This window comes from Zeus faber (assembly GCF_960531495.2).
Source record: "Zeus faber genome assembly, chromosome: 6".
Lineage (NCBI taxonomy): Eukaryota > Metazoa > Chordata > Actinopteri > Zeiformes > Zeidae > Zeus > Zeus faber.
This window is the reverse complement of record NC_137201.1, coordinates 21,666,315-21,681,230: the sequence shown is the minus strand read 5'-3', so window position 1 is coordinate 21,681,230 and position 14,916 is coordinate 21,666,315. Positions and strand designations below refer to the sequence as shown.

At 44.6% G+C, this 14,916-nt stretch overlaps 1 protein-coding gene across 1 annotated transcript; it reads left to right on the top strand.

The window, feature by feature from the left end:
* The first annotated feature begins 497 nt into the window (after nucleotides 1–497).
* dhtkd1 (dehydrogenase E1 and transketolase domain containing 1) lies at nucleotides 498–14,905 on the top strand. Its single transcript, XM_080002147.1, has 17 exons — nucleotides 498–743; nucleotides 1,005–1,157; nucleotides 2,887–3,098; nucleotides 3,464–3,658; nucleotides 3,924–4,193; nucleotides 6,771–6,942; nucleotides 7,355–7,553; nucleotides 8,917–9,229; nucleotides 9,351–9,435; nucleotides 10,033–10,172; nucleotides 10,305–10,455; nucleotides 10,766–10,872; nucleotides 11,646–11,810; nucleotides 11,952–12,034; nucleotides 13,195–13,361; nucleotides 13,473–13,558; nucleotides 14,090–14,905. The coding sequence occupies exons 1-17, from the start codon at nucleotides 569–571 to the stop codon at nucleotides 14,189–14,191; spliced, it is 2,775 nt and encodes a 924-aa protein (XP_079858273.1). The 5' UTR covers nucleotides 498–568; the 3' UTR covers nucleotides 14,192–14,905.
* Nucleotides 14,906–14,916: the final 11 nt, after the last annotated feature.

Here is a 14,916-nt window from a genome sequence, read left to right as displayed (position 1 = left end):
AACTATGAAGCGCTACAGCTCTGCAGGCAGCTTTGCGTGCAGGCAGCGTTGCCAAGTCCGCAGTTTTCCAGCGGTAATACGGCTGCTTTCCAAGTGTTGCCGCGGATTGAACCTTTGGTGCGCGGTTTGGGCAGAACTGTTTTGTGTATGAATTACATGAATGATATTTATCAATGAAGTTAAAAAAATAAAAATAAAAAATAGTCGACAGTCCGCCCAGAGCTGCAAAATGGCAAGAGCCGGCTCCGATGACAAGAAAGCTTTTTGTCGGCGAAAAAGCGAGATTCGCGCGCATCACAGTCATCTCCTTGGGCTGGTTTTGAGGTGGTTTTTAGCTGGGTTTGGGCTGGTTTCGGGCTGGTTTTTAGCTGGTTTTGGGCTGGTTTCGGGCTGGTTTCCATTCGCCATTACGCCGGTTGTGTCGAATAGACGTGGCAACCCCGCCAGCGGGCAGCGCCGAGCCTCCCAGCCAATCACACCGCGGTGCGGCGCCTCCTCCCACCGCTGCAACATGGCCGCTGGCCCACACACATGCACCTAGTGTGGAAAGGGGGTTTCGTTTAACACCATGTCCGCCGTCCTCTTGCTGAGAAACTCGCCCCGCTTCAGCAGGCTGTCCCGGGCTGCGGGGCGGCAGGTCGCGGGGTTGTTCTACCACACGGAGAAGGGGGTCTACGGCTACAGACCCAGGAACAGCGGAGAGGAGCACAAGTTCCAGACCGCGGGCAGCTCACTGAACCAAGGTCAGCCCCGGTATTTAGAGATAAAGTGGAACTGCATCACGCTTTTTCCTTTATTCCCACGTTATTTACACACGTTACATTAAAGCGTTATGATCACAGAGTTGTACTAAACGGATTGATACGGACTGACTAACTTTATTACTTTGACCACCTGATGTTCACACTTGACCACCTTGTTTACAACCGTATCCGTGCTGTTATTCCTGTTGGGAGGGTTTAAAGATGGACTTATCGCTTTGTTTTGTTTTTTTTTAAACCCAGATCATGGTCTGGCTCGGCTGGTTGAAGCATACCGGGCACATGGACACAAGGCAGCCAAGATTAACCCCTTACTGCCCCAGGAGCCTGTGGTGGACACGGTGCCAGAGATCAGCCTGCTGCTGGGGGCCCTGCGGGAGCCACTCAACACCTCAGGTAGACATACACGGATCAGCTGCAATATTAGAACCACTGACACTGGTTGATCATCTGGTTTCAACGGCACCTGTCAAGGGGTGGGATATATTAGGCGGCAAGTGAACAGTCAGTTCTTGAAGTTGATGTGTTGGAACCAGGAAAAATGGGAAAGGGTAAGGATCTGAACCTTTTTGACAAGGACGAAATTGTGATGGCTAGACGACTGGGTCAGAGCATCTCCAAAACGGCAGGTCCTGTGGGGTGTTTCCGCTATGCAGTGGTTAGTACCTACCAAAAGTGGACCAAGGAAGGTCATGGGCACCCATGGACTTATTGATGCATGTGTGGAGTGAAGTCTAGCCTGTCTGGTTCGATCCTACAGAAGAGCTACTGTAGAACAAATTGGTGAAAAAGTTAATGCTGCTATGATAGCAAGGTGTCAGAACACACAGTGCATCACTGCTTGCTGCAAATGGAACGGCGTAGCTTTAGACCGGTCAGAGTGCCCAAGCTGACCTGTTTTTTACCACCGAAAGCGCCTACAATGGACACGTGTGCATCAGAACCAGACCATGGAGCAATGGAAGAAGGTGGCCTGGTCTGATGAATCACGTTTTCTTCTACATTATGTGGATGGGCGGTGTTTGGGTCCGATCCTATGGAGCATCTGTGGGATGTGCTGCAACAACAAGCCTGATCCATGGGGGCCCCACCTTGCAACTTCCAGGACTTAAAGGATCTGCTGCTAACGTCTTGGTGCCAGATACCACAGGACACCTTCAGAGGTCTTGTGGAGTCCATGCCTCCACGGGTCAGAGCTGTTTTGGCCCAATGAGGGGGAGCTACACAATATTAGTGGTGGTTTTAATGCTGTGGCTGATCGGTGTATATGGATCTGCCTTAAAAGACTGGATCAAGTGCAATACAACACAATACAATGCACTGAAATAAAATGTTATTCATGCCCGAAGGGCAATTTGACCCTGGGCATAATTCAGGCACAGGCAGTGCTGGAAAGTGCCATTTTTGGCCATGGGCTGTGAGTGCAATAGCTTTAAACTAAATAAATCGATGCAAAAAAAAAAAAAAGAAAACACATCTCGTAATCAAGTGTTATGTGTCATTAAAGCTCAATACAAAGAAAATGTCGCTGAGATTTCCTTTGTCTATCAGATCAAACAGCCCAAAACCAGGATAGGATTAAAAGTGTGTGTATGTGTATATACTAGGGGGTGGTCATTATATGGTTATTATATAACTTTATAAAAAACTGATATACTTTAACTGTCAAATACTACTGTACATACAGTGTGGTCAGTGGTAATTGGCAACCAAAAAAGGGCTTTTTGAAGTGTCTTTTTAAAAAATTTTTTTTATCACATTTATCATACTAGGTAGCTAGTAGCCTAGTAGCTAGGCACATCCTAAAAGAGCATCAAAATCAAAAATACATACATACATACATACATACATACATACTATATAGGGAAATTTGACATTTTGACATGCATACGATGCCTTTTGAATACTTCAACCTTGCAGTAGGTATAACAAAGTGATGACTACTTTAACTTGTATAAAAGGGACACATTGGGGACCCCAGAACAGAACCCCACATTATCATTAATATTATTATCATTATAAATGTAATCCCTCTAAATACTAAATTTTTAAAAAATAAATATCAATATAATTTACCAAGTGTACGATCAGATCGTCACAGCTCACATTGCATGTGTGTCCCCAGGGCTGAGGCATTTTGGGAAGGCGGAGGCCTCAGTGGAGGAGGTGCGAGTGTACCTGGAGAGCGCCTACTGTGGTCACCTCTCGGTGGAGACCAGCCAGCTGACCACGCTGGAGGAGAGGGAGTGGTTTGCCGAGCGCTTCGAGGAGCTGAAGAAACAAACCTTCTCCACCGAGGAGAGGAGGCGGCTCGCTAAACTCATGCTGGAGTCCCAGGTGAGTCCAGGAATCTGTCTCTCACTCCCCAAGCTGCCTGAGATTGGAAGAAATAGATACTTTATTCACCGCCAGAGGGAAATTGCAGTGTCTCAAATGGCTCGCATCAAAACAGTAGGCAAAATAATAATAAAGCAATACAATAAAAAAGAAAATGGAAACATTGGAAAACATACAACGAACCTAACATTTAAATGTACACAATAAAGATATGGCATTATACACTAAACCCATTGATAAACAGCAAATATAACAATATGCCGTCAGAATTAACCATGTAAGTATATCTACCAGTATAACCACATACCAATATACAAATATGACCATCAGATGTAATATTACATTTATTTTTTCACCCTAACTAGGAATTTGACAATTTCCTGGCCACCAAGTTTGCCACGGTCAAGCGTTACAGTGGAGAGGGAGCAGAGAGCATGATGGGATTTTTCTACGAGCTCTTCCACCAGTCGGCCCACACTGGAGTCACTGATGTCATCATCGGAATGCCCCACCGAGGGCGACTCAACCTGCTCACCGGGCTCCTGCAGTTACCGCCAGAGGTCAGAGGACCGCCGGAGCCGCTCCCTTCGCGTGGTTTTACTGGTTTAGATGGGAAGTGATGGTTACTGGGAACAAAGGCTCCCAGCGCTCCCCAGAAGGAGGGATTCTAACCAGAGCAGAGCTTTAAATGAATCTATAAATCAATTTCTGTGTATATATAGTCCCCCAAAAGAAAGGTCATAATTTAGGACAGCTTTACAACGAGAAATTCATCCAAGTTTACTGAATGACCAAATCCAAGTGAGCTTCCCTCCCCGTCTCCAGCTCATGTTCCGTAAGATGCGCGGCCTCAGCGAGTTCCCGGAGAGCTCCCCCGCCATCGGCGACGTCCTGTCCCACCTGACCTCCTCGGTGGAGCTGGACTTCGGAGGCAAACAGCCTCTCCATGTCACCATGCTGCCCAACCCCTCGCACCTGGAGGCCATCAACCCCGTTGTCCAGGGCAAGGCCCGAGCCAGGCAGCAGCTCAGGCAGGAAGGGGACTACTCCCTCGAGGGCGGCGCTCAGCCGGGGGACAAAGTCATCTGTCTGCAGGTACCGCTGTCGTGATATATCGTGGCATGACGTTTCGCCACACTAAAATGTTACTATATCTATCATGAAGCTGACAAATGGATCGGTATATCAACATGTACTGATCTTTCCTTCACATGCTTTAACTCTATAAAGCCCAAATAGAATGATGGCAAGAGATGAGCTCAGAGGAAAGTTGGCAGACTGTGTGAGTTCATGACCAAATTTTCCAGATCTATGAACACATTATCCAGCCAATAGGGTTACGAGGATAAACAACTGAGACCAAGTGGGAATGTAAATGTAGTCTTTTAAAGTGAGTTCTGTAGCAGAGCTAATTACAACTGGGCTTGACAGGGTTATATGACCGAGTTAAGAGGACCTATTACGCTGCTGAAAACACCACTCAGATTATGCATTCTGACATGCCTCCCTCCTGAGGCCACAAGCTCTGTGAGCCAATGAGGTTTGAGCTTCGCTTCCAGGCTTCCGTTGTTTTTACTCTAGGCCTGCCCCCGATGTAGGATTTTCCTCGTCGACTATAAGTCATCATTTCAAGCAATTATTCGCCTTAATAGTTGCACGCTTATGATAGAAATTTTATTATTTAGATATATCTTTTTGGGGCATCAGAAAATTGTTTGAGTTCCAAGGCTGAGAAAGCATGTTATAACGAACATTATAAACACTGTGCTACATTACAGATAAATACGAAATCTAATAACCAGCCTTTAAGACATACATTTAATTGACGAGCGCTGCGCACACAAAGCGAGCCGCCTGTTAATTACACCGGTTAAACATTACATCCGTTAAACTTTAGGTCCTAATATTATTATTATTATTTGATTAATGTACACATTTAAATTACATAGTGAATTCATATTGACATAATTTGCACTGAAATGCGGCGTACAGAAGATAGTTCTCCTGGTGTTGTGTGTCTTACTACCCCCGGGGCTCAGGCGCACAGCCAGCTGGCCTCCGCCCGGTCCGTCGGTACATTTAAAATACGATTATTTGTCATTGAAGTGACAAAGTTGTGATTAACTGATGCAAATGGCTCTTACACAATATTTTTTATAATATACACTATTTTTTTTTATAAGATACACAATATTTTTATAATATATGCAGTATTTTTTTCAGACTTTTAGACTAGTCGACTTCCGCTTAATCATCAGGGAAATTAGTCGTTAGGAACATCCCTATTTTGAATGTGTCTGAACAACCAGCAAGCGGACTGAACATTTTGGCAATTCATCAGTAACACCAACAGAATAACTCAGAACCAGCCTTTAAAATATAAATTTAATCTACATGCGCTGCACGGCGTGCACGTATAAAGCGACCCGTCTGTTTATTACCGGCAAAAGCCAATCATCAAAAGCTGTAGTTATTCTTCTGAATGTGTTGGAACAACCAGCAAGGAGACCGAACATTTATTCTTGTTAACATTTGTTGCAAATAAAAGGCCCTCTAGCGTTTCATACACGACGCCAGCCATATAGGTTTCAAGAGTAATTTTGACAAGGGGAAGCTTTAATTAATTATTTTGTGTGTGTGTGTGTGTGTGTGTGTGTGTGTGTGTGTGTGTGTGTGTGTGTGTGTGTGTGTGTGTGTGTGTGTGTGTGTGTGTGTGTGTGTGTGTGTGTGTGTGTACACGTACAGAGCAGTTCCCAGCGGCTCGTTATTTCTCCAGCCGTGGGTGGAGTTACTCAGGCGGGAGGTGGTTCTTATTCTACTGTGTCACAATTTGACGTAGGACTGAGACACTAATCTGAACGGCGTGTTGAATCACGTTTTATGAAATAGGCAGCTCCCAGACTGGTGGGTTTGATTTTACAGTTTGTGTGTTAGTAGAATCGTCAGAGACCCCAAATCTATGTGCACAAGTACTGAAAAAGTGATTGATTCATTTTATAAAATATGGGATTGTTTGCACTTAAAATGAAATACGTAACAGAAAACTAATAAAATAAACGATAATAAAAGATATTTAAATAGAAATTGTTATCGCCTTTTGAAGATTTGGTGATGAAGAAATGAAGCCAGAATTTTCTACGGTCAGAAATTGAATTCCATTCAAACTTTAAAATATTGGGACGGTATCGAACCGTGAACTGCCGCCTAGCCAGTGCATCATCGGTTGTACTGCGAAGCGCTAACATTTCTGGCGTTGGAAAAGGTTCTCAATAATCATTTGACTGAAGTTATGATGATTATGAAGAATATCCTGAGGAAAATTGTGTAGAGGGTGGAAAAAATTCAAAAAATAATAATTATCTAAAACTTCTATACAATCAATTTTCAAGATGTTTGATATCTCACGACTTCTTGCCCGTTTCCCCTTGACTTCACAAGAATGCATTTTTACATGAGTCATGCAACCAACGCTTGGCAACCGGGCCTGCATTTCGTTTTCACGGTATCTTTGTCCTTGACGACGATGAAAGCCGCTCGGGGAGGCAGGTGACATGCCGAGAACTACTTCTGACGTGTGCAGCGCTCCGGGATGAATAGATCAGATTCAAACAAACCCTTCTTCCATCCCTTCTAGCGCGGCGTCGTAAGTGTCACGTTTCCCCCGTCCCCCAGGTCCACGGCGACGGCTCCTTCACCGGCCAAGGCATCGTTCCAGAGACCTTCACCATCTCAAACCTCCCCCACTACAGAGTGGGTGGGAGCATCCACCTTATTGTGAACAACCAAGTGGGGTATACCACTCCGTCCGAGCGGGGGAGATCCTCCTTGTACTGCAGTGATGTCGGTGAGGAATTATATAGTTATTGATATCCAAAATAATACTTAATATGCAACTTTCTTTACAGACCTGGGTCAAATGGTTCTTGTATGTGGATTTTAAGCTCATATGGAAGTTTGTTGTGTGGATGAGGAGGTGATACTTGAAAGTCCAATAAATAGAATTGGGATGGAAAAATATTTCACCTCCCACTGTGTCTTAATTACCCTGCCGAGACTTTGAATCAGTATCAGCATTTAAAATAAAAAGTGGCATCGCTGCATAATAACAGGAAAAAAAAACTAGGTTGGCATAATCAGGATAATGCACTGCAGAGGAAACTTTACTACCATTAAGAAGAAAAAAAATACATAAAATGGAAAAATCTGACCCTGAGCATAACCCTCATCCTCCTGTCTGAATGGGTCTACGCTGGCAGGTAAGATGGTGGGCTGCGCCGTGGTCCACGTGAACGGTGACGACGCTGAGGAGGTGCTGAGGGCCACGCGGCTCGCGGTGGACTACCAGCAGCGCTTCAGGAAGGACGTGGTACTGGACCTCATCTGCTACCGCCAGTGGGGCCACAACGAGCTGGACGAGCCTTTCTTCACCAACCCCACCATGTACAAGATCATACGGTCAGCCGGCTTTAATCTTGTCAATTCTATAAAAAAAAAAAAAAGTACCTTTTTTAATTTTCCGTTGAAAAGCTACACATTTACGGTCCCATTAATTGACTGTGAGCTATGGAAACAAACAGATAAACGTCGAATTAAATGGACATTTTTATAATGAATCAGTCTTAACATCGACAAATGAAACAATCAAATAATTCCTATTTTCATGAAGATGTTGATGAAAATGAACAATTCTCACATTTCCCTACAGAGTACCAGAAATGTCTTCACTTTGGAGTAAATCCCTGTTGTGTACACGACAGGGATTTCATGTTTGTCCGTTGCGTCATCCTGTTTCTATCGCTCTATCCGCGTAAAAAATAATCCCATTTCTCAGAAACGTTACGGCATAACAATGCATTAGCAGCGTGAGACTGGCCTTCACTGCCCTTATGTCATTCTCTCTGTACAAATGAGTTTTTGGTTATGTGGAAGGGCAAAGTGAACATTCATGGTTTCCTTCTTAATTTGGTCTTGTACATAAACTTATATACTGTTGGACCAGGCATCTCTCTATAGAAGTTGTCATCACCTTATTTAACTTTGATTGTGCCAACTGTTGTGTTTTTCAGGCAGATTTGTTCGTCAAATCAATCATAACTATTTAGAGTCTTAATATTTGGAGACATCAGCCACTGTTTTTCTGTGTCTTTCGAGCAGAATTGAGATTCTTTTTTTAAATTTTTATTATTATTATTGTGCGAGGGGCAAAATGTCTCATAAACTGCACGTCCATTTTGAGCCAGTGCGATCAAATTCGTCAACAGAAATGAATAGTTAATTCATAGTTAGGTATAATGAGCTCTTCTTCTTGCTCCTCCACAGTCCGAAGATGTCCGTGCAGCGACGGATGCAGGGCTAAAATACATGAAAGGAAGCGAAAAGCAAACAACTTTTCAGATTTTTTTCAAGTACTTTTCTGTTTTTATTCATTCATTTATTTATTTATTTATTTATTTATTACAGCCAACTGCCTTGAAGGTATTTGCGTCTTGCATCTGTGACTTTTCTTTTCATGTTGTTCTGCCCGAGGCTGGAAGACGCCGACTGCATCATCTTAAAACACAGCGGCGACGTGGAAGTAGAAAGTTGTCGAAATCGGGCAGGTTCCCAAGATTTTGAACGGTCCCCAAGGTTCCGTCAAATGGTAAAAAATGATGCCAAAGAGGTTTTCGGGTGACTCAGCCGGTAGTGGCTTGATGTGTCACAGATATGTCAGCGCGCCGTTCACCTGTGACTCCAGACGTCACGCGTTCCTACACGCTCTTTACGAGAAACGCGAGCAAAATAAAACACTCGAAAAATGCTTCCGCCGCCCACGCAGCTCCAGGAAGAGCATCCCGGACTCCTACTCGGAGCAGCTGATCGCCGAGGGGCTGATGCAGGAGGCCGAGCGCGCGGAGATCAAGGCCAAGCACTACGGCATGCTGAACGACAAGCTGGCCAACGTGACGGCGTACTCCCCTCCGCCCGCCAACCTGCAGGGCCGCTGGAGCCACCTGGTGGAGCCGCAGCCCCGGGTTTCCACCTGGGACACCGGCGTCCCCGTCCCCCTGCTGCAGTTTGTCGGGGCCAGGTCCGTGGACATCCCCGAGGACATTCAGCTGCACAGCCACCTGGAGAAGACCCATGTGCAGGTACCGCCGCGTTTGCAACCTTTTTTTTTTTTTTTTTTTTTCTGGCTGTTCCTTTGGCGTTAAACGGTGCTTCGCCGGTGTGTGTTTTCCAAACATTTGACAGTCGTTTTTGTTGTTTCAGGCTCGGCTGCAGAAGCTGGGAGACGGGACCAGGTTAGACTGGTCCACGGCAGAAGCCATGGCCTTCGGCTCTCTGCTCTGCCAAGGTGCGTGTTTCCCCACAAACACACATTGAAGTCAACATCATTTGAATGTCATTGCTACGAAAAACTGCAAGGACTTCCTGGAAAAGCTCCAGTGGGTTTTTATTTTGAATTTTTTGCTCATTCTGATGCCAGTCACTCTGACCCCCCCAATGAAATGAGGGGCAGGTTCAAACCTACCGTAGTTTTCCGTTTAAAATGGTAACTCGAAAGATTATTTTGTTGTTAAATCCCATATTTGATTCTTTATTTAGCTGATACTTTATAGGAAACAGCCATTCAATGTTATGCTTGTGCTCCTCTATATGCTGTTTCCATTGTTTGTACCGGGGTCCGCCTTTCCTGGCGAAAATGCACTGATTGGACACGTGCAAGAAGTGAAAGGCAGCCGTGGTAAATTTGGTGTGAAACAACGTAGCTAGCTGTGGTCAGTAAACTGTCGATATGGATGAACATTCTCAAAAAAGGACAAATATCCCCCTGTTTTAAGTGACCAGGAAGAAAAAATGAAAAATTAAAGTGATTCCTGGACTCTGATGGATGCCCTGCTTAAAAATGTCCCTCTTTTTAACACTCCTTTTCACCTTTGTTTGCCCCCAGGCTTTAATATCCGTATCAGCGGGCAGGATGTGGGGCGGGGAACCTTCAGCCAGAGACACGCGATGGTGGTTTGTCAGGACACCAACGACATGTACATCCCTCTCAACCACATCGATCCCCAGCAGAAAGGATTCCTGGAGGTAAAAGTGGCTGGAAGCGGTAAAACCCCAAATAAACCTCCCATCCTGCTCATGAGTGGCCATTCTCACACACACACACACACACTCTCTCGCTCTCGCTCTCTCTCTCTCTCTCTGTGTGTGCGCTGACAGGTGTGTAACAGTCCGCTCTCCGAGGAGGCGGTGCTGGGCTTCGAGTACGGCATGAGCATCGCTCAGCCCAAGCTGCTGCCGATCTGGGAGGCTCAGTTTGGGGACTTCTTCAACGGAGCGCAGATCATCTTTGACACCTTCGTCTCTGGAGGTGAATAACAGCCACGCGAAACGCCGCTTAAAGGGGTGACTCGCGGGAATATTTAGCCAAAGAGAATCCCGTACATTCCTGCCGTATTAGCTCTTCAACTGACTGACACTACTGTAATGGACTCCTCCTGCAGAGTAGAAACCGTGTCGGTGTGGCGCCTTCCCACATGTTTACCAACGCACGTAGGCGTTTATCGCAACGACGCACAAATTCTGACAAAAAAAAAGGGGAACGTCATTTATGTCCGTGGGAACGTTCAAGTCCGCCTTCCTTGGGTTTGGGTTCACATAAAAACGTGTTCCTCGCTCAGGTGAGGCCAAGTGGCTGCTGCAGTGTGGGATGGTGATCCTGCTACCTCACGGCTACGACGGAGCCGGACCCGAGCACTCCTCCTGCCGCATGGAGCGCTTTCTCCAGGTCTGTACTGTGGAATATAGTACAGAGTATGATATCTATAGTACAGTATAGCATATCTATAGTGCACTATAGCATATCTAAAGTGCACTATAGCCTATAGCACTTTAGCATATCTAAAGTGCACTATAGCGTATCTAAAGTGCACTATAGCCTATAGCCAACAGCACTATAGCCTATCTAAAGTGCACTATAGCGTATTTAAAGTTCACTATAGTATATTTAAAGTGTATAGTGCACTATAGCATATCTATAGTGCACTATAGCATATCTATAGTGCACTATAGCATGTCTATTGTGCACTATAGCATATCTATAGAGCACAATACCATATCTATAGTGCACTATAGCATATCTAAAAAGCACTATAGCGTATATTTAGTGCACTATAACATATCTATAGTGCACTATAGCGTATTTAAAGTGCACTATAGCATATCTATAGTGCACTATAGCATATCTATAGTGCACTATAGCATATCTATAGTGCCCTATAGCATATCTATAGAACATAGTATAGTGCATTATTCAACTTGGTCCACTGTTTACATTGATGGAACATGATGGAACGTCTCAGAATGGCCTAATCCTCCTCACCGTGCATTGCTGGATACACTTGCCAGTGCAGTGTTGGCATCCTACCATATTTCACCAGATGTACTATACATACTATGGTGTCAGACATATAACACCAGTTTGGCATTCTGAATAGCGTGCTATTATGCTTTTTATTAGTAGTCGGTTCGACTCGGTTCTGTTCACCTCCCTCCTTTTAGATGTGTGACAGTAAGGAGGGTGGAGTGGATGGGGACAGCGTCAACATGGCGGTGGTGAACCCCACCACCCCGGCGCAGTACTTCCATCTGCTGAGGCGACAGATGATCCGCAACTTCCGAAAACCGCTCATCGTGGCCGGACCCAAGATGCTGCTGAGATTCTCTGTATGTGTTCTGCTGGGAAACGGAGGCTGTGCTTTGCATTGTTTTTTTTATTATTATTATTATTATTATTTTTAGTGTTTGAATTAATCTACAATGTTCTTCTTCTTGTTCTTTTTTTGTTTGTTTGTTTTTTTCCACCAGGGGGCCACGTCCAGTCTGGCAGAGTTGGCCCCGGGAACATCTTTCAAACCAGTAATCGGGGATTCCTCAGTCCCGGCTGAAAGGTACAGGAGTCCACAGCAACATTAAAACCTTCACTCTCGCTTTGAGACAGGTCCGATGTAAAGGTGCCTTCAGATATAATCACCTGAGTCATCTGAGTTCCGCGCCTTCGAAAATACAACTCATCTGTGTTGAAAATGTGGACACTTTCAGCTTTCTCAAGGGTGCGTTTGATCGCCATTTTCCCGTTTTGTCCATCTGAATTTTGTGGTCGAATTTCATTTTGTTAAGTTTGGCATCAGAAATATTTGAAGTGGTCCTAAACCCTGCAGGTCACAGGAAGCCATGTTGTTATTTAACTTCATTACACTGCATCACTCTGTAGGATATACTGAGCTGTTCCAACTGCAATATAATGAATTGCACATTCCTGATGATCCTATTCAAATCAAATCAGGATAATTAAATAAGTAATGTCACCATTTTGATTACCGCGTGTGACTAATGTACGCTGATTATGTTCCGATCACTTTTTAAACGGGCTTTGGCTGTGCAGAGATATTTCCAATCAAAACACTTTACATTTAAGATTGACAAATACAAAAAAAAAGAAAAAGGTCTTTGCACAGCTCCTCCTGAGTGGGGAAATGCGACGGTGTTCGTCTGCTTGTCGACCAACACCAAGAGAAAACCGCAGGCGAGGTGCGAAATGTGGACAACCTGCCCCCGAAATGAAGGACGAGGCGACGGGGTTCGGGAACAAAAGACAAACGGTTTAATGGTTTATGGTTTAATTTTAATCTGAGGTTTAGGTCGCAAGGGGAAATTGCGCTGGAAGTCAAACTCAGTCACAAATAGTTCATAAATAGACGGGACGCTTTATTCTAACGAGGGGAAATTGCGGTGTTACAGCAGCACACAGCAAAACAACAGGCCATAATAAGAAGTGATGAAATAGAAGAAAATGACAATATACAATAATCCATAAACCAATGCATCAGCAAGTCATGATTCTGACAAAAGATGAAGATTGTTGCAAATAAGATTCAATGTGATCCAGCAAATTTGAAACACACTCGATTGCATAGTTTCCTCTGTAATGGATTGAACTCTCAGGTTTCTTTTGTAATTCACTTACGTCACACACACATATACACATACACACACACACACACGTGGGCATGCGTTGCTCCACATCCTGCTTGTGTTGTTTCCCCGCCAGTGTCCAGAAGGTGGTGCTGTGCTCCGGGAAGCACTACTACGCCTTGCTGAAGCAGAGGGAGGCGTTGGGGGCCGGCAGCACTGCGGCGCTGGTCCGGGTGGAGGAGCTGTGCCCCTTCCCCCTGGAGCCGCTGCAGCGCGAACTCCACCGATACACCAACGCCAAAGGTGCTGCAACCGCCCTCTGTTTTCGGCTTTAAATTAACCAATGAAAGGGGGGGGGGGCATGGTTCCGTTTGATTTCAATGAATAAAAGAGTGAAAGCTGTTTTCTCTGCAGAGTTCGTCTGGAGTCAGGAGGAGCCGCAGAACATGGGCCCCTGGTCCTTTGTGGCTCCCAGGTTTGAGAAGCAGCTCGCCTGCAAGGTGAGCACGGGCCGAAATAATGCTGAGAATCCCGAAAGGTGTGGTGGCACATTGGCCCCGTGGTACGTTAGCCCGTCCCAAACACAAGGACCTGGACGTTGGATAAAGATGAGATGAGATAGTACTTTATTTAGGAATTGTATCTGCACACAGAACATTGTGTATTCATTAGAACTGTTTGTCTGGTGAAACACCCCTGCCCAACCCCTTTATTTTGAGAAGACACTGAAAGGCAAACTCTTAATTTATTTTATTTATTTTTTTACCCAAGCCTTATTTTTAAATTATTTGGGCCAGTGGGACCATGTTCTTCAGTGACGCAGTGATCAGCTGAAGCTGTTCTCTCAATACTGGATCAATTTTCAATATTTTAATGGCAACCACTAATGGCTGACTTCCTGTGATGGATAAATAAAAAAAATACCAGTTTCTTTAATTTGGTTATCAGCTGACTGGCGCTTTGCACCTGCCTTGCTGGATTATTTGGTATTTATGTTTTGTTTTTTTTCTCCTCCCTGTTCCGCTCCCCAGCTCCGGTTGGTCAGCCGACCCGCCCTCCCTGCACCGGCTGTGGGCATCGCAACGCTTCACCAGCAGCAGCATGAGGAAATCCTCAGCGCCACCTTCTCCTAAAACACCAGAACTGAAACATCGATTGGGGTTCGACCACCCGAGAGAAAAAAGAAAAAAAGCACAAACTCTGTGCTGCAGAACGCAGACACAGCGGTTTAAATGAAACTATTACACTACCAAGCAAGGTCAACTGTTGAATAGAATAATGTTGTTTTTACTCTAATAGACTCATTTTGGTTTAATTGTGGGGGTTTTGTTTGGGGTTTTGAGGCGAGGCTTCCTGTGTTCTGTATTCGGGCGTTACAGTTGGGACTGGAGCACCAGCTGCTCCCAGGAGGGTTTGGACTTTGATTCAAGGCCTTACAAATGGAAGTTTACAATATGATAGTTTTACAGTGACACTTTTGTCTCGAGTGCAAGGGATCAGAAAAAGTAAAATCACTGTAAAGTTCTTGTACCGTCTAATTCACCAAACGAGTAGCAGAAGTATTTGGTTTAATGTGTTAGGCGGAACTATTTGGTTGGGTTTGAATTTTTTTTTAAAGATATAGATATTCTATTCGTCACCGTGTTGTGCAAAAATTGTTTCGCTTTCAAACGTTTGTCTTTGTTCTGGAAGCAGGTGTGAGTTCAAACAAAACCCAGATCAGTCATCCATGTTAAATCTTAAGTCTTGAAGTTCAGTAGTTACGTCTAAGGGCTATAATGTGAATCAAAGTTTACCGAACTTTGGAAAATATACAATATTTACAAATAAATTATATTTTCACCATTTTCATTTTTGA